Below are 27,655 nucleotides of genomic sequence, written 5' to 3' on the forward strand. Positions count from 1 at the left end.
ATCCCTTCACTTCCCAGCTCTGCTTGCCCTGAGGTAGAGCCATGCAACTGAGTTTGACAAATGGGATATGAACCCAAGACGATGGTGACTTTGGCTTGAGCACCTTAGAGCCAGTGATTCCTCTTCATTTCATTCTTCCTCTTCCAGGATGAATTTAGAAAACTTGTTGCAGTGGGAGCATCACAAGAAAACCAGGATCCTCCAGCCCATTTTCTGGAAGCACCCCCCTCCCGCCCACCAATCAGCACAAAACATAGATTGAGCAAGACTATACCATTGTTGCATTGTGCCATGAAATTAAGGGATTTATCTGCTGAAGAAACAGACATTAATTATCGTGACTAATACAGTGATAGAAAAAAATGAATTTATTTTGGTTTTGCCCCCAAAGAGGTGCACTTTTTATGTGGGAGACAAGGAGTGGCATTAAAGATGCATCAGGTTGCTTCCATCTCTTGCTTCCAATGGGCTGGGGGCAAGAATTGAGGGTAATCACTCCTTTGCTGCAGTTCAGTTGACACTTTGCCTAATACTTTGTCTTTTCTCCTGACCCCAAACAAGAAAACCCATATATTTCCCTGAAACGATAAGCTGGATTTACATTAGCTATTTGTCACTTTTTCTTGAAATAAAAGGCATTTGAGTCCTGCCACCGAAAACTGACAGAGCAGTACCTCCTACATGTAAACCTCAATTTAATAACATACGGAGCATTTTCCTCTCAGATACATGTGCACACGTGCACACATGGTCTATTTTTAAATTTTCTTTTGGTCATGCATAAGAAGGTTGAAGGAAAGGAGATAGGTTAATTCTAGATCCCAGTTAATCTCACCACTGAAATATTAAATAAGATTCTGAGTTTGATGTCTTAAGTAGAAGTTAGACTATCAAAGATTAATAAAGATTATTCATAATACCTAAAAACAAGGACCCATTTGCTTACATAATAATATCTTCCTCCTGTTTTAGCATGAAGAAATTGAGAAATGGGGGGATGTGGGTACAAATCCTCCCCCCTCAACAAAAGCTTATTATTAAGTAAAATTGGTTTTGCTTCTTTGTAATATGTCAAATTTCACAACATGTTGGTAGAAAGAAAACAAGTCAAAATTGATTTTTATTCCATGTGTAAAAACACAACTATTCCCCAGGAAAACAAAATGAATGTTGAGATAGGAAAATGAACTATGGGATTAATTAATAGATTAAATGAGAGCATGATCATTTCCACAGAGGATAGATTCAGAAGTTAGGTATTCTAGGTTCAGGATTAGTAGCTACAGAATTAAAATCTGAAATCTAAGTAGACTATGCCAAGTGCTATACTTAATTTCCACATCTCTAGGGAAAGTATGAATGTAACATGCAATATGGGAAAATAAACACCACGTGTCCTTTATCTTCCATAAACTGGTGTTTTTATTGCCGGGGCTATTAGGAAGCTCAGAGACAGAGTCTGTAGTTTCTTAGAGCTCTCTTCAGAATTAAATATACTGCTCTCTCCCACCTTTTTTACTCATTTTATCTCATGCTGGTTGCCTTTGTTGTTGTTGTTTGTTTGTTTTTACCCCTTTGTACCTATATTTTTGTTGCAAGATGCCTCAAGGGCTTTATGGAAATAGCATAGCTATAAATTTAAAAAAATCAGTAACAAAAAATAGCAAAGTATTAAGCACAGGCAGGATTACATTTCTGAGACCTCCTAGCGATACAGAACCATAAGAAGGGAAAGGGTCCTTCCTAGAAGCTATCTAATCCAAAACCCTTAAGAAAGCAGACTCGGAGAAGAATCATCTCATCCGTTTTTATTGTGGGACATAACTTTCCTTCAAATACAATGTCCAAGCCATCACATACTCTATAGGCTTAAAGTGTGTGTTTTACACAAGTTTTTGAAGCTTTCTATATAGTAAGCAATGAGTATTTAAACCTAATGTGCTATACAGACCCACTCTCATCCTGCCAACCCACCGCAATCCTTTGCACAGACTGCTGCTCAGGCAGCTGCCAAGGGAAGGAGATTATTCCCATGGACTCCTGCCAGGAGTCTGGCTGGGGACTGTGCTCAGGGCTAACTGTTGCTTTGAGTAGTTACATTAGTCAAGAGCTAGAATTGTCAGGATCTCGACCAATTAGGATCTACTTAAACAGCAGCAAAACAAAAAGAAGTTAGAAAAAGCCTGGTTGCCAATATTCTTGATATATAAATCAACTCAATTTGGTGGGGGGGGGGAGATTTTATTAACCTTATCTTGGGCTATGATATATGGTAAATAATGGCATCCTTGAGCTGTTCATTCTAAATCACTGCACCACCGGTGGGATAATTGCTAGGGCTGATCCTGGCCACACAGGTCATGTTGTGGCTAATATATAGGATCCTCTTCACAGGGCTCTGCACTGATAAGATATGGCAGGCAGGCATGATGGAATCCAGACAGACGGCAGTCCACGCCATGTGTGCAGGCGGAGATGGGCTCCAAAGAAACTCTGTTATTTGAAAATCAGTACATTTACAATATTCTTGCCCAAAGGCAAAGATGTGCAACAATTATCTGGTAAAGTACACTGAAGAAGCTCTAATATATTATGAATACTAATATTAACACTGCTGACTTCTAAAATGATGAGTGAGGGTTTGGAACTTGACACAGCAGTAATTGCTCGAAGATTCAGGTTGATTCAGGTTGAATCTTGCCATTAGGGTTTTATGAGGAAAGAGATCTGGAGTGAAGGGATTTGTGACATCAGAGAGCTGAGAGCCCAAAGGCTCTTGGCCAGCCCTGAGTGTGTGAAACACCAGCAGGAGAATAAAATTGTAAGTGAATGAATATCAGGTCAAACACTTTAGAGAAGATCTAATGGGAGAGGATGGGTTCTAGCCCCGTCATTGACTACATTTTCCCATGCCAACCAGGTAAAATATCAGGCTCTCATTCTCCACAATTCTTCCCCTTCCCTAGGACCTACAGTACTACAGTGGGCAGGGGCTAAGGCGTTCATAGCATTGAGCTGTCAGGCCATTCTTCACTTAGGGGACATGGTGACACTAATGGATTTCAGGGTGTAAGAGTCTTTCCACATTATTGCTTCTTGAAATCTCCTTGATGTCTCCAGAGCTCTCTAATCTGTGTCCTGCCCAGAACAAACAGTAGACATAGAGTATGTTAGTTATGAGGTAACATGGCTGCCATTCTGAGGAAGGCTTTCACTTTGGCAAATTTCTTACCTTAAATACTTATCTTACACTCAACTCAACATAAAGAAAAGAAGTTAACTCAACAAAGGGAACTAACTTTAGTCAAGACAACTTCATAGCCAGACAGCACCATAAATCTCATAACCAATCAGTTACTGGCAAATAAAGCCTCTTCTCTGTTGTCCACAGATGAATCCGCTGGTGAAGTTATATGGGAGTAAGCTTCCTTCCCCTCAGCGGGCCTTGGGAGATTCTTTCTCTGTTAGTCATGGTCCTAAATGACCTACTACAGTTTATAATTTCAGGCCTTTGAAAAGCGTGTGCCCATTATACAGGCGGGGTGAAGTAAACAAACTATTTGCTATTTACTTCTAAATATTTAAATGATCCTCGTTAGTAATCTTTGAAGTGTGCCCCGGTGAAGTCAGCATGGTACTCATTGCCAGGCTCACCTTCAAGCCAACAGAAACAAGGGAACACTGTTTCACTGAACATAGGAAGCCAACGGGCAGCTCAGAGATGACAGTTCCTAAGTTCTTTTCCCGTTGTTTCACTCACAGAAAGCAACCTGAATTTCTGGTCCCATGCTATGTTTGGTCTTCTCATCCAGGAAATTTGAGGATATGGCAGCAGAGAAAAACATAACTGTAAGATCTTACACTTCCAAACGCAAAAGTAATTATTTAATATGAAATGCAGTGTACGAGGACAAGAAGTTGCCTATCAATATCAACTGTTTTTTATCTTACTGCTAATAAATCCAATTTAATTCAGTGCATTATAGAGAGATAAAGAAGAGGTTGGGGAGAGAAAGAATGAGAGACAGATAGAGGAAGGAAGGAGGAAGGAAGGAAGAGAAAAAAAAAGGAGGACTAAATTTCCCAGCTTGCCTTGAAGCTGGACCGTTCTGATCAATTAGACATAAGCAATTATCACTGGCTGGGGTCTCCCCAAAAAGCCTGTCAGAGGGAGCTGACTTACTGGCATGCACCCTTCTTTCTTGTTGTTCTTGACCTTTTTCTTGCTTAGAATATTCACAGAATGGCTGACATTCTGCAACCATCTTGAGAACACGAGGATGGAGGTCACACCTAATAATAGTAGGGCAGGAAGCTAGAAGGATCCAGGGTTCCCAATGACATCATGGAGCTGCAGTACCAGTAGCTGGTTTCCAGCCTTCAGATTTGTTTTAAATTTTAAGCCCCTGTTTTTGGAAGTTTCTGTTACTCATTCAGATAAAACAAGGAAGTTGAAAAAGTATTGGCTTGGGGCTTGATTTCCAGTCCTCGCCTCTCCATGAACCCTGTGACCTTTGAAAAGTTCTCCTCCCATCTCTTGACCTTGGTTCTTTTCTCTATAAACTGAGTTGGGCTGGATGATCTTAAGGAAATGTCCTCCATTTCACCAGTTGTGCTTCTCAACTGCTCATCTCTACTTTTCCAATATCATTCCTAAATGCTCATGTGTAAAAAAAAAAAAAAAAAAAAAATATTGATACTGGGTTGGTGAACTTTAAAACAAAAGAAGAATAAGAAGGACAAGTAGTTATAAACTTTAGAATCCATAAACCAAGAGATGACCACTTAAACAAGTTTTAGTTAAAATATGCTAACGTTTCAATAAATGCCATCACTAACAGGAAATGTTTGGGCCTAACTCTCAGAGAAACTGAGTAGGACTTGTAAATGGAGTCAGGAAAAAGCTGTCCTTTCCTGCTTCTAGTTCCACTTAGGAAAGGGATCTCGGGGGTTTGGAGGATGGGCAATAGGGAAGAGATTAACTTCAGCCCAGGCTGGGTCTCTCTGACCCCTACAATGGACCATTAGCCTATTCTGGGTAACCCTGGGTCACTGTTGAGCTCAAGGGGGTTGCAGCTTCACTGCTTTTGGCTGGACAGGAGCCTCCTTTTTTCCCCTTTTCTGGTCTTCCTATTCTTTTTGAGTCACAGAAAGTGACAAAAGAACAGATCTATGGCATAGCTCATCTTTGCAGAGCCCAGCGGTTCTATAAAGGTACACAAATCAGTCTGTGGTTATTAGTCACCTACTGTGTACATGCCATTTTGCCAGGGATTGGAGGCACTACAGAGGCACAAGCAATCTCAGCCCTCATGATCTGGGGCTTCGGGGAAAGGTAGGGTTGGGGGGATCTCCTATAATTTCATCTTACTCTCCCAAGTGGAGAATTTATTATTAACACATATAAACCAGAAGTCACTTATTTCTTTCTGGAAGATTGCACCTAATAGCCTGGTTTAGTGCATATTGCAGATAAGTACTCCCAAAACCTCAAAAATTTTCATAATCTTCCCTCTAGCAGAAAGAATAATGTTGAAAAATTTAAAAATATATATATTAACCTCCCCCAAGACAGCCAATCAGTTTATTGTGTTATTCTCAAAACAAAAAAATTATATCTAGTGTAAAGTCTCTACAAAGTTTCCATGCTCCTGTCAGGCACTTACTGTCCAAGCAATCTTTCTGTACCTACAACGCCCTTTACCACATTGAAACTAAATCATCTGGGATGGAAAATCTTTGATATGCCTTTCATACCAACCTTGTGAAAAAAGATATACGTCTACGTTTATGGCGACAAACAGTGTCATTATCTCCCTCCTCTAATATTTAACCAATCTGAACACTCAGGGGGAAAATGTTATCTGAAATCCAACCACTTCATATGCATTCACTTGGTCTTCTTTTGACAATTCAACCAGCTTTTCTCACAAGTATCTCAAATACTTGTTTGGAAAGCTTTTCTCAAGTGGGTGTGCAAACAGGAGGAGGACTGTTCTTTAGCAATCCCTCCTTATAAGCCTCCAACGCCACTATCTTCTTGTACTTTAGTTAATGAAAAGATAAATATGATCTGTGCTATGCCCAGCTGTGTTTTTCTTGCACTGAGGAATTCACAAAAGGAAAATTTTAAATCGTACATTTATCAGTGAACAAGCTGGCTAAAGCAAATAGATTTCAGTCTCCTGAGTTTGCTTCAATAAGAGATTAAACGCTAATAGTGCAACTTACCACACTCCACAGATTTATGAATAATCAAAGTTTGGAAGAAGGCCAGGTGGTTTAAGAACATTACCTACCCAACAGATGCCAATAGCATGTAGACATCTTCCCTGTAGCTAAGCAGCCGTATTTCCTATCACACAATTCAATATTGACTGAATAATTGGCCTTTACAAAACATTTATTAAAACGCACCATTTACCACACACCCAATGCTTGTTTAAGAATTTCAGGCCGGGAGGGGGATGGAAGAGACACACGAGTTCTTTCTAATTACTAAGTGGATTTAATTAGTAAACGGTGGCAAGTCAGGTCTGGAATTGTTAGACCAAGGAGCTGAATTGTCAAGGAGTTCTTTAAAGAATAAAGGCAATAAACACCTTATCATATCCAGTTCTTTTAATAATACTTTGCATCTGGGAGTGGTGTGACTCGCAGTGCACACAAAGTCCTTTCATGTGTTTACTTTTGTGTTCTAATGCGATTCCTCCGTGGTCAGGCTGCCAGGATTTGGTGCTCTCCTTTTCTATATTGATACACTCGGGCATGGAGTTTGTTGAATGCTCTATCTACCCAAGGTAGGATGTTAAGTTAATGATTAAATGAGGGTTGGAATCACCGGACTAAGTTTCTCTTTGAAAAAGATTGCTGGTTTCTCTATAGTATATATGAGAAATATATATTATATATGTATCTAATATAATATATATTTTTTTAAGAGAGAGAGAGCATGCCCATGCATGAACGGGGAAGGGGGTTGTAAGTAAGAAGAGTGAGAGGGAGAGAATCTCAAGCAGACTCCCCTCCCTGCTGAGCGCAGAGCCCCCCAGATGACCTGGGCTGCAATCAAGAGTCAGATGCTCAACCAACTGAGCACCCAGGTGCCCCATCCTGTATCTTCATATCCATCTTTAAGAAACATATATATCTGCCCATTGATTCATGGTGCTAGAAGTCACCTATCAAAAAATTTTACAAACAAATTCTGAATACTATATGGATGAAACGCTCTGGTTAGAATGCACTAGACTTAGTTATAATGAACTCAAAACACAGTCATGGTGTGACAAGAAAATAAAAATGATCACCATGTTTTCCAGGTTTACTGTGGCAGAAAACACAACTGGATTCCAGTTAATCTCCTGCCAAATTAGAACGTTTCCTAATTTTTTGGCATCCTGCTCTATAAAAATCCTAATCATGTTCTCTGTAACAGGAATTCTTAATCTACCTTCACCTAAATGCCAGAAAACAAAGGTATCATTTGCCTTTGGCATCCAGCTATATCTCCAGTATAGGTTTTCAACTTATTTAAGAGTTCTCTTACACCTAAAGCTAAGTATTTTAGTTCTTTTTAGTTACATGAAACCTTTGGCTTTTCCAGTTTTACCTGGACTTTAAAAAGAGAGTAGGTTTTCATTATGTCACAGCCTGCCATTAAGTGAATTCAGAAATATATTTGTCTAAATTTTGCCTTCACACACACACACACACACACACACACACACTGGGTGTGTTTGTATAAATGTATAAATGGATATAGAAAATAATATACATATATTTATATATACACATATATGTATATATAAAATAATAAATATAATCATAAAGATATGAATATGTGTGTATATATATATATATACAGTCATTTAAAAAGTAGTCACTTTGCTATGCACAATCACCCCCAATAAAAATGGACAATATAAAGTGGTTACAAAATCACTGACCCCCTATCAGAGAAGGACAATGTTCTAGCCTCTACTCTGACATCAGAATCTCAATAATGAATGGTCAAGCTTTAAAAGATGAACTGTTTGAAGCATCTGGCCTCTGGCTAGCTTGCTAAGTCAAGTTTATAAAAACTATAATAGAGAGGACAGATGTAGACATTCAAACAAGGGAAAAACAAATTCTAGGTACACGAACAAATTGGTCACCTTCACAGATTACTGAAGCACATCACAAAGAAATTTCAAGGTTCCATGTTTTATCTGTACATAGATATTCAATGTATATCATTTATGTATCTAATCATAATTTTTAAATTTATATATTAAATATATTTTTAAATGCTAAACTCAATACAAGTAAGGACACTCATGCTAGAGGCTTTGAAGATTGTTAGAACTCTTTTGGAAATTAAGAAAAGAAATTTTATAATATGTATAAAAATATTACTGTGTTTACACTCCTCTTTATAACTCCATTGTTAGACATTTTCCTCAAATGCATATCAACGAGGAAAAGTTGCACTCATTAGTTTATTTGTTGTGGTATTACACTCCACAGCATAAAATTAGAAATCATGGAAAAACTAATAATAGAGGGAAAAATAAATTACTGTACGTAAATAGACGAATATTTACAATTATAATAACAATTATAAAGCCCATGCAGAAATATAGGCCCACATTTATGATAAAATATTAAGTGAGAAAAAGTTGAAACTATAAGAAAGTTAATTAGGCAGAGCCAAGCAAAACTTGAGAGAGCGAAAATCTTTTTGATTTTTGAAATTTTTTGTAATACTGTTTTTATGTTTTAAAGGTGATGACAAGAAATTGAGTCCTTCTTGGCCACATTCAAGTGTGTGGCACCATCTTCCCTGGCCTAAGCACCCTCTCCATATAGACAGGGGTGGGGACTAGCGTCATTTCTCCAATGGGAGTCCATCCCCTAGGACAGCTATCCCCAGGTGCCCGTGGTTGCAATCTGCTTCCAAGCACGCATCACACAGGTGCAGACCAGGTCGAACGATGACTTCTGCCCTCCACATCAAAGGACTGTCCCTGGCATGGCACACAGAGGGTGTGCAAGCCCAGCCCTGAGCACAGCCACATCTTCACAGGGTGAAGCCAAACTGTCCTTTATAAGGGGACCCAGTCTCATCACTTGGCATCCTTTTGTTAAAGCATAAACAGCCCAATGTCAAAGTAGTCAAATCATCATTAATGTACCAAGCCCTAGAATTGCTTATTGAGAAGTCCGAGAGGAAAAGGCAGCTTTAACACTCCCAAGTTAGAACAACAACCAAAAAAAAAAAAAAAAAACTTTCCAAGTTTATAATTTTTTAATGCCTGTGTTTTAAAACCAGATATTTATTAGTCTTTTAAAATGTCTCAGGGTAACATTTTTAGTTCTGCAACAGTGCTGCTAACATTCCAAGACCAGCTATCGTGCAACTGCCCATAAAAAAATTAAGACTACCAAGGCCATTTTTTCTGTGCTGAAGCTCATGCCAATGAAAACTGCCCTATAGGCATAAACTTGATATTTCTGTTCACCACACATTAACCCAGAGTTCCTCAGGGTGTGACGCCCAGGTGACTTCTGTGATGCAGATTTCTAAAAATCTGGCTGGAAACCTGCATGATTGAACACCCCTACTCATGGCAGGCTGGTACAACCATTGATCGTCTCTGATTTTACCCAATCTGCACTTAGTCTTGGAAGATTAACCCTTTGGCAGCATGAATTTACATTGCTAAACACAAAAGGAGTCCCATCCGCCCACCCGCCCACCCTCCCCCCTCACCCCCGCCCCAGACTTGTGAAAAGTGCCTTAATTCCCAGAGTAGGACCCCGGGACTTCAGGAAGTCTGATATGATTCATTACAGGCAAAGACAAGAAGAGGCTGAGATGGGAGCTGGGGGGTGAGACTTACACCCTGGAAGGAATAGAATCACAGACTCCTGAAGCTAAAGAAAACCTTAGTGACCAGCTAGCATAGCCCTTTCCATATAGCCCACAACCAGTTAGTGACAGGAACGCCATCTGGCTTTCTTTCCACTGCCCCAGAATATTTTCAGGTGAGAGAAACAGGGAAAGAAGGAATCTGGCTAGAGAGAAAGAAATTATCATTATATATTAATAAACATAACAGTAAAAGGAGACAAAATATTATGTTATCAAGATAATCCCTAAAATGTTCTGATATGGCTTTACTGTAATTTTTAAATTCTCTCTGGATACTGAGGAGACCATCACAGAAGCTGGAGGTAGCTGGAGACGTCACAGTGCAAGTGTCAAGAAAGGGGAAAGAAAATCATTCACACACCTGGCTGGCCCCCCATGACCTTGGAAAGTCAGTGGCTATGTATTTACTTCAACATTTGCTTTTGAGCAACTTCTCTGTGTTTGGCATTGTCATTCCCCACACCCCATCCCTCACACTTTTCCAATAGAGAGAAAAGGGTCACAGGGTGGGCACCAGGTGCGGGAGGTCAGCTTGCCCTTCCTTGCATCTGGCAAGGACAGTAAGGAGGGAAGGCATCTGAAGCATTTAAAAATAATTCAAAATATAAGATTCATTAGTTGTAGTTAAAAACCATTGGAAGTATTTAGTTAATTAGCATTATTCAAATTAACCATTTTTCAAGGCCCCTTAAAAATGCGTGGTGAAACATGCGAGACTTACAGAAAGAATAGTATGTGCAAACTACACTTGAATCCCCAAAGGGCTCTGGTTGTAAAATTTGTACTCTTAATAAAATCCCTTTAATTTAAAAACTAAAAAAAAAAAAAGAGAGAGAGAGAGAGAGAGGAGGCAGAGAGGGCTGGGGAAAGAGCAGGAGCCAGGGGCAGAGGAGAGCCACTGGACGAAGAGATACATCCTACCACATTAACTGCTGCTTGAAACATCTAGCCTGAGACCCAGGAATATGAAAAAAAGGGGTAGCCAGTGGCAGAAGAGGAAAAATTGCTTCCAAAAACATAAGATTGGGTTACTTGTGCTCCTGCTACCCACGTGGTGTTTTAGGTGAACATCTAGGGATTTACAAAAACACATTTTCCACATCATCCCTTTGCCACAAAGGAGGCATCTTTACAATTCAGAACATCTGTCCAAAGAGGAAGGTATACAAAATACACCAGATGACGTTGTACATCTGCCCCCCCTCCCTCCCCCCTGCACATTCAGAATCACAGAGACAGATTTACAAGGGAACATTTCAAAACGTTAAAACCACATACGTTGTAGGTGCGCTCGACCAAATTACCTTTGTCTCCGGCGCTGAAGTTCTCATCCCAGAGAGTGAAACTCATCCTGCCTCTACACTGAAATAAGCAAACTACATCAATGAAACATAACCAGGAAGAGAAAAGGAATATAGCTCCCACCATTAATACTAAAACTAGTCAATAATTATCTAGGCGTTATCAGTCATGTTTTCTGGGCATCCTGGTTGGCCTCTAAGTAAAGAGAAGGACCCTGTGAGCACAGCTTGAGAATGCTGCGGTTTCTCTATAAGGACTATTATCTTAGGCGGCATGTGTGAAGAATGGGGTGGATACAGCATGCAATCCACGTGTTTACTCTTTCAACATTCTACCCACTTCTGGAGAATCATTGCTCATCCTAATCATTCAAAAGCCCCACGAGGGCAGCAGGAAGTTCCTACTTACGGGCAACTTAGTCCTTGGAAGCCCTAGGAGGAAGATGGGCTCCGTCACAGAGTGCTAACTTATGGCTGTGTGGAGGCCACTGAGTCAGCCAGTTCCCAAAACTCGACAAGCAGGAAGGAATGTGTCACACCTCTCCAAAGTTCAGTAAAGACGAGTGAGGATTACTGCTAATTTTAAAATCTGTCTGATTCTCAGGAAAGGAGAGATGAGAGATACATACCCAATAGATACGATTTGTCTAAATCCTAGTCATTTGGATTGTGACAACTAGAAATCCAAGAAAGCCATGCTATGAACTTTTTATAACACGCTTCATGAACTAGCCATCTTTTCCTGTTTCACAGCATTATACCCCTTTCAAATGTAAGGTTTCAAAACTATCTACTTGCTGAAGGTAGCATGGTGGTTGGTTGAACAGGGAAAAAACAAAAATCTGGGGCAAAATAAACCCTGGAGGACAAATAAACCCTGGATTGGAAGCAGGCAAATCATGTAATGGCTTCATTAATTAAATTAAATAATGCCAGACAGAGCCAAAGGGATAGACTTTCACATGCAAAGAGTACAATATAAATGTTGGAGATGTCCTAGATCTCAATGGATGCGACATGATCTATAGCTGCCCTGTCAATGACAATAGTCACTAGCTACATGTAACTATTTCAATTGAGCATTATTAAAGTAAATGAAATTAAAAATTCAGGTCCTCATTTGCACGAGTCACGTTCATTCCAGCACTCAACAGCTACAAGGACCCGGGGCTACCGAAGTGCCATTGGACAGCACAGATTATAGAACGTTCTCATCACTGCAGAAAGTTCCATCGGAGAGCTCAGATTCCAGAGTTGATCAGGGACTTCAAAGTGAGCACAGGTATAGAACAGAAGCTAAAATAAAAGGTTGTGCTCCATAAAGGTGCATAATAGGGAGTGGCATAGTCGAGCCATAAAAAACGTTTATTCTTGCTTTGGCCCAATCCTATTTAGGAAGACAAACTTTCAGAAAACAGGCAGGGCAGTACTGAGGTTAAGTAGCCAAGTTACGGGAAAGCTCACGCTGAAATCCTTCCTTCTACCTGAAAAGGCACAGATGGAAGTGTGTACAGTGTGTGAGTCTGTGTATGTGTGAACACCCTATGGGGAATTCAAAGCATGACCTTACACAGAGAAATGCTCCCTGTGGGACGTGTCAAAATGGTGTGGATACCCCAGAGTAGTGATATTAAGGTAAGGACTTTTAAAAAACCAGGAAGTCAAAACTACCTGCCACCATTTGATCTGACCTCACGGCAGATTGCTATAGGAAGGGTCATTCTTAAACAGAATAGAGCAACTAGACATTTTCTATCTTTACAAGGTTAGATGGTCAAAGAAATTTTCGCCACTGAAATTTACTCAGGATGGCAATGGTGATCCAACTGTCGTCACTGGGTCTGTTTTTGGAAGGTCTCCTGCCTACGATATTTAAATTATGTTATATCTTGTGAGCAGGAGGGCTTGATAACATCCCAAGGTCATTCTCTGTGCTGGAACATTGATATCCTAGTAAATATCTTAGTTTTCCAGCGAAGCACAAACACCAATTTAAAAAACACTCTTTGATTTCACCCTCTTCTTTTTTTTTTTTCCTTTGTTACTGCTCGCATTTGATGATGTGTGTGTCCACACGCTCACACGTGTAGGGTGGTCACATGGTTATAACAGCCGTACAGACCTGAGGCTCCGGAAACTATATATTCAGAGTGAGTTTACATTTTTAAAAGTATAATGAACTCTAATTAGTACACTTGTAACATCAGTAAGAGGGCTGGTATATACACATGGTGATTATGAAACTTCAAAACTCTATGTTAATTATCATGTTGAATTAACTCTCTAAGGATGCAGCTTAAATTCTTTTTTTCAGTGTAGATGACATCTTTGTCAAAACCAGAAAACACTCACTGGTATACTTACTCCTTGTGGACTCTGATACTTTTGCTGTTAACTAAAATTAAGATATATTAGAATCAGAGTGACTTGAGTGTATTAAGCCATTTACCAACACAGTCACATTGAACACATTGCATTTGGTCAGCTATGACCACGCATCCAGGATTTTATGGCAGGTGGTATTTTGAAAATAGGGGGACACGATCATATTGATTAGATCATGTGCCTAACACTTCTAATCCCATATTTATTTCCAGAAATTACTTTTAGGCAAACTAGCAATACACGAATGCATTTTTTTTAGAAAGCCTTATGCAGCATTATACGGAAGGCTAAAGCTCCTTTCACCCAACTCAGTTCATATCCCCTCTCCCTCCTCAGAGGAAACCACTGTTATCAGATGATGTGTACTAGATCTTTTCGTCATTTTTCAAGTGCTCACACATAACCAAGAAAGCATTCATAGGGACATTTGATGCAACTTTGTTCATAGCAACAATAGAAAAGTTGGATAACTAAATATCCAACAACTAGGAAATAACCAAATTAACTGTGACTTAAGAGAATGTGGTAAGTCCATATTAAATAATTGGTAGTATCTAAAGTGCTTGGAAAATATACAGCACAGAGTGAGCACTATATGTAAAGCATTTGCTATGACCAATATATCGGGGTGTACATATACGTATCTATCTATATGTCTGTATATCCCCTACATACTGAGGGAAAGACAATTTGCATAGAGATACCCACAGTATAAGCCAATTGCTGTTAAACACACACACACACACACACACACACTCACATATACATACTGATACCATTTTTCTAGGAGTTCAGATTCTCTTCATGAGACTTCCTCCTCTCTTTTAGGTCATTGAGGACACTTTCAAACACCATCTAGCAAAACAGGAAACAGGTATGTGCGTCTGTCTGCCTTGGGGTGCTTCTCACCTCCCCATCTCAGAAGCTCCGAGGAGGGTTCACTTTGTCCCTGACTCTATGAGTCAACGGTTGACTCAGACATAACCCCTCCACCAAAACAAAGACATGGATCCAAGAGAAGAAGCCGACAAAATTGAATGAGTGTGAACTCTGCTCTGCCGGGTTCTCACTCTTCTGTTTCCATGTGGAAGCTTCTTGTCAGATAAATCTTAATTTATAGCAAAAGAAAGGAATTGTGCTCTACTGAGCAGAGGATCCGAGAGGCAAATTTGAGTCCCGCTCCATCAGTCTCCCAACTGGGCACAGAGCAGATCCCTTAACCCCCCTGCACCAAAGGCTTTGGACGTAGAGTCTTTCATTATTCTTGCATTGCCTAATGGGGGTCCTTTCTTCACAATCATGCATGTCCTTTACAAATGAAGCTTCCTTTGAAGACAGGCGAGAGATCAGATTAAGCCTTTCAATATATATTACTTCTGTTTCCTCTTGGTTCACTAAGGACTAATTCTCAGAGGGCTCCCAGACGTGAACTCTGCTCCAACTACTAAATAAGACTGTAGCGAGGGAACTCACACCACAGAACATTCTTCTGTACTTCCAACCGGGGTTTCTCCCAAAGAGATGCCCCTGTACCATCTGCTCCAGCAACATTCAAATCCATTCCATTAATCATGTCAGTCTCGGGGTTTCCTTTTCTAACCCTGAAGAAATCTTAATTATTCTCCTGGCGCAAAGTGTGCCTGAGTGGACCAACTCAAGGCTCTCTTTGTGAAGAAGCATCGCAGATGCTACACTTAACAAACACAGCACCAAGCACAGTTCCTGGAGCAAAGTAAACTCTCGAGAAACATTTGTTTAACACACACTTTTACAAACATGATGTATAGGGATCTCGTTTGTGCATCAAATTAGTATTTTTCACCAAGCTCTGTACCAGTATGTACACAAGTGCTCGGTTATTTCTTGCTTTTTTTTTTTTTAAAGGACTACATTAGCCTCAAACCACCTGATATTCCCTCAGCTATCATCTGAATTTTGTGCTCATCCTGAAGCAAGTCTTCATTTTGCCAAAATCTCTGGTGATTTAGTCAGTCTACACATTGGATTAACACAGTTCCATGAATCAGGATCCAATTCTAAGTGCCGGTAACAGGAGTCCAATTTATTTCCAGCACTTGAATGTAAGTCTTAAAGTACGTTATGCCAAATTAATGCAGTAAAAATTTAGTAGACTGCCAAATTTATTTTGAGGATTGTAACATAAAAGTCAACACAGAAAAGAGAAGCTTTTGTATAATTTCAGAAACATTATATCTAAAGGTGGTTTCCAAAGGTCCAATGGAAAGATTTTTTAGGTTCACCCATATAAGAGTATTCATATTGTCTACTACTTTCTTTGATAACCAATATGCTAAATGACAGATAACAAAATAAGCAAAAGGTGAAGCTAAGTGGTCAAATGGAGCTGCTTTAGAGCAGTCTGAGCCAGCCCCATCCAGAAGGCACAATGAGGGCTCCTGATGAATGACCAACTCACGCTCCCTTGCCTTAATCCACTGCTTTAGCGTTCACTTGACCTTGAAAGACAAGTCAAATATTGGGAATTGTCTGATTCTTTCCAGAGGTGTCAAGACACTTAAAAAACACTCAGTACTTTGAAAACACCACATTCCAACCACGAACTATGCTGCAGTGCCGGCTTCCTCCAAACCCTCCCAGGAGAGGGCCGCTGACGCCCTGTCTTGGGCAGGCTGAGTGAGTTCTGAATGAAAAGGTAGAAAAACAGTCTTCACTCCCAGGACTGATAGTACTTTAGATGAAATTAGATTAAGTGATCAGTTTAGGGGCACCTGGGTGACTCAGGTCTGCCTTTGGCTCAGGGCGTGATCCTGGGATCCTAGAATTCAGTCCTGCATCAGGCTCCCCACAGGGAGCCTGCTTTTCCCTCTGCCTATGTCTCTGCCTCTCTCTGTGTGTCTCTCACGAATAAATAAATAAAATCTTTTTTTTTTTAAAGCGATCAGTTCAGAGTTAGTTTTTGTTCACTCCAGCATGTTTCTAGCTTGATCCCTATTTTGGATTTCTCAGCATTTCCTCCAAATTGAGTAGGAGCTCTTCTTCCTACACCACATCCACCACCATAATAATCAGGACTTCAGCAACCTAGAGCAGGGCTGGGACCCAACCACAGATCCCAATCTTTCTTGTGGTTTGACTCATGCCTTTGCCTTGTATTTAGAATCAAGGGTCTTATTCCTTGGCTGGAACATTGGAATTTGCTGGGTAAATTTCTTCAATACCACTCTCTACTCCCTCTTCCATCCATACTTAAGAAAATCAGAGCAGGCTGCCTGTTAAATATTCATGGGGTGGGAAATATGTAATATATATGAGGGGAGGAGAGATAGTAGGTATGTGCGTGGTGGTGAGAGAAGCTCAGAAAGGGGAGTTAGGGGAGCAGAAAGAAGAGAAAAGGAAGAAAAAGAAAGCTCTCTAAATCTCTAATAACAGAAAGGCTAGAGAATTCCATTCTGACAAATTGGAAAGATCTTACATGTTTGGATATGACAACAGATATGCGTCTGTGGGTGTGAAAACACAACTATACACATATAGTTGTGTTCCATGATAACATCATCAAAGATACTTACTCAGTACATCTTATAAATCTTACTCAATATTCAATCTACATTTTAATTAGCAATTAGGCTGCCTGATGATGCTGTTTTGTTTCTTTTCTTCAGCAAAATACAATACTGATGTTCTAACGGAACAAGCTTATCCTTTTGATGGTTGTCATTTCTGTCGCTTGCCAAAAGGCAAAAGTCCTGCTGTTTCCTTTGCGAAACCAAAGACTACCACATCATTGTTGTTATGAATTAGTCAAGATTTTTTAAGTGCCACTCCTTTATAAAGTTCTTCCACGGAGATGTCTTTGAAATGAACAGTAGTCCCACAGATAGAAATTATAGAATAGAGGCAGAGGGGAGAAAGACAAATGGGCCAGTTATCATTATCAGCCATAAGTCACCCAAACTATAACTCTTCTGAGTGAAATAAAGTTGGCAGGAGGGGGGGAAAAATCTCTGGGACATGCCACAGAATAAGGCACAATCAAGAGCTAGAGCCATCTTTCTCTCTTATTCTAAACATGCCATTCACTGGGCGGGACCAGCTAAATCAATGCTCTGCAAGGTCTGCAACTTTCATGCATTTCTTTAATCATAAAATGATTACATTGAGCAACTTGTTGTGAAATCCAGGCAAATATCTGAGCTTAATTAATTCACTTTCTTTTGAGTTTCATAACTAGTGACCAATCTCACCTATTAATCCAACATGACTGTGGCTGTATCAGGCATCTAGGGTATCCATTCAACAAATATTTATTGTGTGCTTATTATGTAAAAAACAGTGCCAGGTAGTGCACTCAATCTCCCTCTCTCTCTCTCTCTCTCTCACACACACACACACACACAGATAGTTTAAGTCCCCATCACTCTCTTACAAGAAGTTTATAAACACAATTGTTTACGAGCTTTTCTCAACCTGAGAGAAGGTTATAAACCAATGGGTATGTAAAGAACTAGAACAGATTTAGAAATGAAATTCCATAGAAGCAAAAGATCAAGCATACTATTCTTGGGAAGTGTAAGATATTTAGGGTAGATTGAGTATGACATATGGGGATGGGGATGTGTGGCCATGGAACAGGCTGTGGTAGGAGACAGAGGTAAAAGATAAGGGGCAGAGTGAAGACCCTGAATCTTGCTATGCTCAGAAGTTGCGATCCATCTTATTGGAAATGGAGCACCATGTGGACCTTGAAAGTTGACGATGGCATAAGATTGTGTTTTAGACAAAAGGACAAGTAGCAGTGAGGGAAGCTGAGGGCAGGGAAGAGATGCTAACCGGAGTCTGGGTTGCTGTGATGGCCCAGCTGAAAAGCATGCTGACCATTTTCAAAACTTTTGCTCTGAGTTTCCTAAAAAGACTACAGCAAGCTACTCAACAAGACCATCTTCAATCATAACACATAGGAACCAGTATGATGCAGAATCTCACTGCTCAGAGTATGATCTATGGATAAAAGCACCAACCTCAACCAGGAACCTTGTTAGAAACGCAGAATCTCAGTCCCTATCCCAGAAGTGCTGAATCAGAATCTGAATTTTAACAAGATCCCAGAGAAACTGCACTCACGTTACAGCCAGAGAAATACAGATGTAAAGGAAACACCTCTGGGCTTAGAACGATCCGGGCCCTGGTCCTGTCACTCAGTTACTTCTTGAAATGTCCATTGTTTTCTCCATGAAATGAGGAAACTTAGACTGATGGCTGTAAGTTAGATGCGATAACCAGTGTAAAAATGCTTCATGACCTCTGAAGTACGATACTCGATAGATGTAAGCTCATTTTATCATTGTGATCATTTTGTTGCAAAACAAAATCCTATGTGTTATTTATTTGTAATAAGAATCCTTTGAAGCCTAAATATAAAAATGGTAAAAGGGACACATTTGCAGGGAAAACGTCAGAACATTCATCCCCAGAGGTGTCCAGTCTGGCATATTTATTTATTTATTTATTTATTTATTTTGCATATTATTTCCCTTGAACTATATGCTATACCTCCAAGCCTCCCATTCATTCACAAAACCTATATCTTCCTCTTTACTGATACAAATGAGAGGAGAAAGAATGGCTGCATTACGCACTGCTCATTCAACAGGCCCAAGGAGCTTATCCTTACAATATCTTTTCCTGTTGAAATAACCATTTCTTTTTTTTTTTTTTTAGGGATTTTATTTATTTATCCATGAGGGACACAGAGAGAGAGGCAGAGACACAGGCAGAGGGAGGAGCAGGCTCCCTGTGGGGAGCCTGATGCGGGACTCCATCCCAGGACCCCAGGAACATGCCCTGAGCCAAAGGCAGACGCTCAACCACTGAGCCACCCAGGCATCCCGATAACCATTATCTTCACCCAAATTCCAGCACTTAACTAGGTTTCTGGGGAAACACGTGGAGATCGTTTAATGTAGAGTAAAAACTCATCTGTCTATATCATCCAGCCTAGAAAGGAAGTGATGACCGACCAGACCAGATGATCTTCAGATTCCTTCAGGTGCTGGCTGCACAGCTCACTGTTTTTAAGACCAAGAATACGCGGCCTACAGTTGCCCATAGGTGTGTTAGCAGGATCACAAGTTTCTATTTCTTCCTCAAGGTTTCCCCTCTAAGTATGGTGCTGCATTGAGCCATAATTAGACTCAAGTCTAGGGAAAAAATAATATTTCTATGTAAGAGTCTTTTTAAAAAACATATGCTATGTAGCACATTGCTACATGTTACTGAGTTTGTTAGAGCCGGCAGGTTTTAATTCAGCAGCTCTGAAGACAGGAGACAGAAACCATTTGGGGTTTACTTATTCATTCTTCTGCTATTTATTAAGTGCCCAAACAGGCCAGACACTGAACCTTTCACAGTGAAAGGCCAGAAAAGATGGAGAGGCTCTCTGCTTTCATGGAGAATATAATCTGGAACAGTGGCCTTCAGATGTTTTTATCACAAACCCTGTCAAAAAAACTGTTGGGACTCCTGGGTGGCACAGTCAGTTAAGCATCAAACTCTTGATTTCGGCTCAGGTCATGATCTCAGGGTCTTGAGATCAAGACCTGTGTTGGACTCTGCTGGGTGTGGAGCCTGCTTGGGATCCTCTCTCTCCCTCTCCCTCTGTCTCTCCCCTCCCCCCTCTCTCTCTCTTAAAAAAATTACAAAATATGACAGTAAAAAGTAGTAGAAACAAACCTGAATATTTTTCAGCACCCCAATAGATCATCTTCTACAGCCCCTGGCATATGGGCATCCACTTGAGAGACCCCTCTTTTAGAGTAATTCTAGGAGGATGTTTTTCCCCCATAGGAACAATGTTATCTACAGTATATGATTGCTTCCATCACCTCCAGAATCTGAACAAAAGAAATTATATGATTATATGAGAATCAGACTCCGCCTACTTTCTCTTTGTAACTCTTGTCATTTAAATTGTACCTAGAACATAGCAGACATTTAGTACATGATCAAAGAATTGAGAAGGGGAAGAATCAAGAAATGAAGGGAGAGATTTTGTATTTTTTTTAAAAAAAGATGATTTTTACAATAAGAGGAAAAAATAGCTTGTTTGCCGGGGGTGGGGCGGGGGAGGGAAATGAATTATCTTGATTATTAAAGTAATCTCTAGCTCACTTACATTTGGCTGTCTAAAATACCTAACCAATACTCTCATCTCCAGAATCTCTGGGTACAGTTTCACTGGGCACACTCTTTTGTTAACGGGCGATGAATCAATTTTACTCGAAGTGATCACATTGCTTTTAAAATGCACTTAGACGCAGGTTCCTGAAAATTACCTACCTGCCTCACCATTCACTGAAAAAGGAAATGGTGATAGACTACACAGTCGCACGGCCTCACGGCTGACACCTACAACCAGTTCCTTTGTTCGAAATCAACTACATTTTCTTTGTGGCAAATGACTCCTACTGATAGTTGGTAATACTAATATTTGTGTCATGTTATCAAAAACATTTCCTAAGAGTCACGGTTGCAGTGTTATCAATAATATATTTATCTGTTACATCAAAGTTTTGGTGTAATAAACTTATCACCATTTCCACTAGCTTCCCCCATGCTCACTGTTGACTTGGACAAAAGGTGCTTTGTAAAGTGTGTCCCCATTAGAAACAGTTCCTTCAGGTGCATACACCAGTGCCAGGTTCTGTGACGAGATTCCTCTGTTGAATTCAGAGCTCCCCCACCAAGTCTATGCCAGGGGGAGAGCCTTGCCCACTCCCAGGGCGACGCAATAAAGGAAGGTGAATGCTCGCTCGCACATAAGAGGCTGCACTATGATGCCCTAATGCTCACAGATATTACAATCTGGTATGTGACAGGCTTTCAGGAATCCCTGGGTCAGGTTCTGGAAGCCCCCTCCGAGGGCTTGGGAATCCTGAGTGTTTAGATTAGGATCACTGCTTACTCTGGGCGGGGATATGCTCTCGCTGAAAAAAGTCTATTTTTGCCTCAGCTTAACCCTGGTGGTCTCCAAAGTTCCACATGTGCAGAGGAGAGGGATTTTCTCAGGAGCCCTTCTCCCCATCAACAAACAATGAGGCTTCTCTCACGGTCTGCAATCTCCAATGGTCCCTAAGTCCCTAAGGATGGATGGATCGATCAATGGATCGATCTGTCTACCCACCTAGTATGTGCGGCCTACAGAAAAACTACAAAAACTTGGGTAGTAGGTCCTATTATAAAAACAAGGTTATTACTTCAATCTTCTTATAAAAATAAGTCCCCTAAAAAGTAGCTCCTTTGAAAACTAAGGACATGGGGGGCCCACGGAGTTTACAGGACTTATCAAAAGCCCCATTGCTAGGACTGGAATTTGCCTCCCACAAATGAAATACCGATAACAAAATTCCCATCATATAATCATATCCTTTTGACGTGAGCATCACTGTCACTTTTGCTGAGTGTGTGGACAGGACACCCCTACTTCCACAGGCACCGGGCACTTCCCACCATCCCCAGCAGTGGCTATCGCTTTCAGGCGGTGGGAGAGGAGGGGCTGCCCTTCCTGACATGACCCACAGTGTAAAAGGAGGTGAGTCCCCAGCAGTGACTCTTTCATCACGAGGAGAAATCTGACCCTTCTTTCAGATGTGCAGAAAGGGTGAAAAAGCCCCCCCCCCTTTTTTTTTCTTACCACATATTGGACTTAAATTCCTTCCCAACTAACCCCCCACCCCAAGGGCCCTTGGGAGGCTTCTGGGCCATTATGAAAAGTGTCTGTGCAGCCCCTTCCGTGCCTCAGTGGACAGACAGTGCAGACACAGGCGAACAATAACAGGCGAGCTGCAGACATGCGGCAGGCCCTGCTTACGGGGCATTTTGACAGCGCCTTTTCAACACACCAACATTATTTCTCGGTGCACAAATCCCATGGTCCCTATTAAATTTTCCATAGCCCCCAAACCCCACCACAGCCTTCTGCCCCACCCTGAAGAGCACTCACTCTCTGCTCTGAGGGGCAAACATGTTCTAGAAGGAGCTGACCTCGGGCCACAGCATGTTTCACACTCAACAAACTGCACGGCTGGATGTGCAAGGCATCACAAACCGAACCCCCGACTCGCTTCGAATCTTCTTCTGCACAACCTCCACACAGTGGGGGACTGGAGGAGACAGAGCAGGTTTGGGGGTGGTGGGGGGAGTGGGGCGGAAGGTGAAAGACGCTAAGGAAACCTCCACTCAGACAATCCTGTGAACAATCTTCTGATGGGTTAAGATAAGATGCGCTCGCATTTTCCCGAGGGTCTTATCTCCAGAGCTAGGCCGCACAATCTATGGGAAAGTCTTAGCAATGTGTTCTGGGGTTGGTGGTTACTCTCAAATAGCATGTGCTGTGGTGTTTCCTTGGGGGGAACACATTCCAATTTCTTAATGGGGTGTAATCGGTAACACGTTTGCTTCAGGCCTTATAATGATGATGCCGTTAACTGCGTCCACCAAAAATCCTTTAAAACAGCTGTTTTCAACCAACTTTCGCTGCGAACGTACTTTTTTGTGTGTTTAATGTACTTGGCAAGCCTTTTGAGAAAGCCCTTGCCTACTGTTTTATTTGTTTCCATTTATGAAAACATGCGTTACTGGGAAAATCAGATGCATTTGTAAAGTGATCGAGGAACTCTCCTTGTCATCATCAGCAGTTGGTGAATCACCTCCAGGGAAATCTGCTTTACAGAAACCCCCATGCATGTGTTTCACCAATAGCATGATTAGCAGCTCTTCTTTAGGCAAAAAATGTGGAATGAGCAGATTTCTTGAATTATGTGTGCCAAAGCTGAGAGAGAGAGAGAGAGAGAGAGAGAGACCAGTAGGGCCAGCTGGATGGACAACATTCAGAAGCAAAAGTTTTCCACTAGGGCAGCTCACCCCTGCTACCTGGGAGACTCACACCTAAAGTTGTAGACCAAGCCCCATTGTCTCTATCATGCATCAGGCCACCGCTCTGAAATGCAAGAGTGATCCCCGATTCAGAGCCTTAGTAAGAACCCCTTTCTTGCTTGTAACATTACCCAGCCAGGAAACAGGCAACATGCACAAATGGAACTTGAAGTCTGGTCTTTGTTTTCTGTCCTCCATCAGTCCACAACCCTTGCTGCCAGGGAGCAGACCAAAAGAAAACCGCCAACCATCATGTGGCGTAAAAGCGGGAGAAGTTTCCTTGCTACTCTATGCCCACTGCACCCCCAAAGTAGACAGGGTGGTGGCTCTCTCGTCAATGTATTAGCTCATGTTGTTACAGGTACTCGTGGCCATCAGGGCATGCAATTAAAAAGCAAGCCAGCAAACGACAAACAGGCTTCTATCACAGACATCTGTCTGCTAATTTGGTGAGTGCTGCGGCCGGGGGAGTGGGGTCCCCCAACTCCCAGTGCCCTGAGGAGGCCCGTAAGCTGCTTTTCCCCCACTTGGCCTTCCTTATTCTTATCTCCTCATTCTCAGTTATTCCTTGATCCATAATCCCTGGGAAGGCAGATGCCCCAGCAAGCAGAGAAAGCCAGTGCCTTCTATTCCTTCGCCCCTTCCCTAAGTCCTAAACAGGGAAATCTCACAACTTTTCTTGCACTCTGCGTGATGAGTGAATGCCAGCCCCAGTTGGGCAGCAGGAATCCTATTTCCTGGGCCCTCAGAAGATAGAAAATATCACATTTCTATTTCATTCGACCCTTTCACTCTCTCTGCCACGCCTCGCTGCCTTTACAAGTCACCATTTCACTGTGGCAACAAAGCTTACAGGGACTCTAACAGGTGAGGCCTCAAGCAAACCCGGAACAGAGCGGGTCTGGAAAGCAGGCAGAGGACTGCCTGGCTTATCTGCTCCCTATCTCGCCATTTCTTACCACAAGGCCTACGTGATGACAGCCAAGTTGTCCCGAGGCAATGGCTCAGTAATAAGATACACAACAAATAATGGGTTTTTTTGCTGGAAAAATATATACTCAGGTAATTAAATTGTTAACATGATGGATGGCCTTATTTTATATTTGAATTCAAAGTGACTTTCTGTATCATTCAACTAAAATGGCTTGATGTTACAAAAAAGAACAACAACAACAACAACAATAAAAAAAAAACTCACCCAAAACATAACTCCAGAGAAATGGGAATATAGATTTTTGTTCATTTATTTTAAAAACAAGCCTGGGTAGTTTTCGCTGTGCTGGGTTGTAATGTTTACCTAAAAGGCACGAAGCTGGTGTTCCAATTGCATATTCATTATTTTCCATTCCTCATTTCTATGTGCCATATCCTAAAAGGTGAGGCTATGGAAAATTTGCCAATGGCTATGCTTTATTTTATTCAGGAAGAGTAAGAACATATTAGAGAGACCTATTGTTCAGAAGGTTCCAGAAGCAAAACCCTAGTGTCTGAGTTTAAAATGTTAATGGACATCCATTTTGCCCACGTTGAATCCCAAATGACAATATGTTTTGTGCCCAAGGCATGATTCTGACTAAATCAATAAACCACCCTAAGTTTGATAAAAGTTTTACAAAATATCCAGGACATTTAGAGTAATTGTTAACATCTGCTCATTATTCACAGTGTATGCAGGTTTAGACGCCAGATAAATATATTTATTCATCAGCAGCCAGCATGTCACTGCTACCTCAGTGGTGACATAAAACAGTAAGACATCAGAACCTGCCTTAGTCTTGGGTTCAGAGAATACAAATGAACCATTGTGAAGAAAACAGAAAGTTCTGCTTTCTTCATGTTTTAGGCAGAGAGAGAGAGAGAGACAGGAAAAGGGAAAGAGAGAGAGGGGGGAAGGAGAGAAAAAGAGGAAGGGGCAAGTTTGGGTCAAAAAAAAAAAAATCCTGGCAATTTATCTGAACTGAAAACCTGGGGAACATGCAGAACAAATAAGTAAATAAATCTACAAAAGTTTAAATCTTAGGGAAGTCATCTGAAGGCATCGATCCCTGCTGCAACACGAAGAGCATTCCTCTTGTTTATTCTCCAAAACACAATTCAGTTTTGATTTCTTCTCTCATTTCACGATGTAGGAAAGTTACGTCTACACCAGAAGGGTAAAATAGGGCCTCTGAAAATAATACTGGAAAGATTCTCTCTACCACAGTGGAGTTAGTTCTTTGAGAACATTCACCGACTTAGAGCTGGCTTGTCCTCAGCCCAAACCAGCCTCTGATTCGTCGTTTAACAGTGCTAAGAAAATATGAACCCAATCACATTTACACTTATTGGTATACTATGAGGGTGATGGGGATTCTCAAGTGGTTTTATGTGGGGTTTTATTGTTGTTTCCTATAACCTGATGTGTGTGTGTCTGTGTGTGTGCTTGTGTTTTCCAAATGCCCTTCCAGTAGCCTCAATGACTTCTAGAGATGCTAATAGATCTCAAGTTATGTGTTCCTTCAGTGTTTGAAGCTGAGTTGATGATTAACTTTCAACTCCCTTGCATTATCCTCAATCACGACTGTGTAAAATAGACCGAATAAAATTGCCTCAAGGTTTACCCCTTTGGTGAGGGAATAAACCTGACACTATGCCATCAACTTTAACACAATCCACTAACTTCAGACCCTAGAAAATGTGAACTTTGCCCACGAAAGGTGCAAAGATTTCCACAGAAAAGGATTACAGTAGAAGAAAGTCACTGGCAAACACCGTGGTTGTATTTTTCTGAAATATAGGTCTGTAAACGTAGTAGCGTGGTTGCGTATGGTCAATGTCACGTGGTGAGCGTTTAATGGAAGTTGTTGAATTGAATATGTAGAACAATACGATGTATTTTATATGTAGTTTCCAGTACAGTCTAAGAGATTAGACGAAAACACTAGATTTCTCTATGGGAACCAGAAGATCAGCAAGTAGAGATGAGAAAATTCACAGAGATGCTATCTAGTTAATTAAAGCTGTAAAAGAAGCAAGAGCCTCTTCATGGATTGTTCTGTTAACTAACCTGTAATTATACTGTCAATTGCATTAACTTCATTGCCCACTAATAGAGTGAGTTTCAAGGGAGGCAGCCAATGTTGAGATGGTTATTTATTTTTATGTCCTAATTAATCAGTACTGACACCAAACCACATCCTTCCTCCTTGCTCATTATTTAAATGACCCATTTATATGGATGAACCTCTTTGCTTTGTGCATTTCATTATCACATTAACATGCTTTCAAAACAAAAAGGGTTGTTTCTGCTTCAGCAAGTTCTTTGAACAAACAGCTACTTGAGCTACTCCTGACAGGCTCTGCAACCCTCCTCTCTCTCTAGGCATTTATATTGGCCAGTTGGGAGTTCGACTAAAATCAAATGATCACCAGTTGGAGGGGAAAAAAAAGAAGAAAAAAACCATGCTGAGTTTTATAGTGCTAGGATAGGAGTTAAGGGCGGGGCGGGGGGGGGGGGGCGGAGGGTAGTTAGCTTAAGAAATGGAAGCAAGAATTCTAACTTTTCATTCAAGGTTGGGAAGCTTTATCTAGCTAGTTGCATCTTTGTGCCTCATATGTGGAAACCTAAAAACAAACTCTACCACTGAGTGAGGTTAAAACCTGTTGGCGTCATCGGATCAAAATATACTTTAAAAGTAACTTCGTGAGTCAGCCTCTAGGACATACTTCCCTTTTAGTGAAAGCTCCCGAAGCCGTGTTAACTATTTTGAATTGCTGTGGCCTTGCCCTTTAATGGAAGGTTCTTTGCTTAGACTACACCTTAGAAGCCAACATCACTAGTCTTAAGCATGTGGACCCTGATACCACCTACAAAACAGTTTTGGGGGGAGCACAGATGCCCTTCTATGGCAGAATAGAAGACTCGTCTTTTCCCCCTGAAAATTTCTCTTCAAAAAGAGGAGCTATGCTATACTCAAATGTTAACAAAATTTCTTTATAAGCTGGGGGGGAAAGCTCAAGGTATTTTTGGAAAAACACATTAGCTAGGAAGAAAAACTGAAATCAAAAGTTGATTTGGATGTTTAAAGATGTCATATAATAGAGTCATTTTTTAAGAAGAGTTAATATTTAACCTGGATTTATTAGCTATCCCTTTGGA

At 40.9% G+C, this 27,655-nt stretch overlaps 1 protein-coding gene across 9 annotated transcripts in view; it reads right to left on the reverse strand.

The window, feature by feature from the left end:
* The window catches only part of MECOM (MDS1 and EVI1 complex locus), a 553,056-nt gene that overhangs the window by 170,038 nt on the left and 355,363 nt on the right, over positions 1-27,655 (reverse strand). Inside the window, exon 1 of one of the 9 annotated variants that reach the window (XM_038583829.1) lies at positions 11,224-11,335. The exons of the other annotated variants lie outside the window; for them this stretch is intronic. Coding sequence (XP_038439757.1) covers positions 11,224-11,250 — 27 coding nt within the window. The 5' untranslated portion in view covers positions 11,251-11,335. Of the gene's footprint in view, positions 1-11,223; positions 11,336-27,655 lie in introns of those variants that run through there. 9 annotated transcript variants of the gene reach the window in all.

Source organism: Canis lupus, chromosome 34 (assembly GCF_011100685.1).
Source record: "Canis lupus familiaris isolate Mischka breed German Shepherd chromosome 34, alternate assembly UU_Cfam_GSD_1.0, whole genome shotgun sequence".
Lineage (NCBI taxonomy): Eukaryota > Metazoa > Chordata > Mammalia > Carnivora > Canidae > Canis > Canis lupus.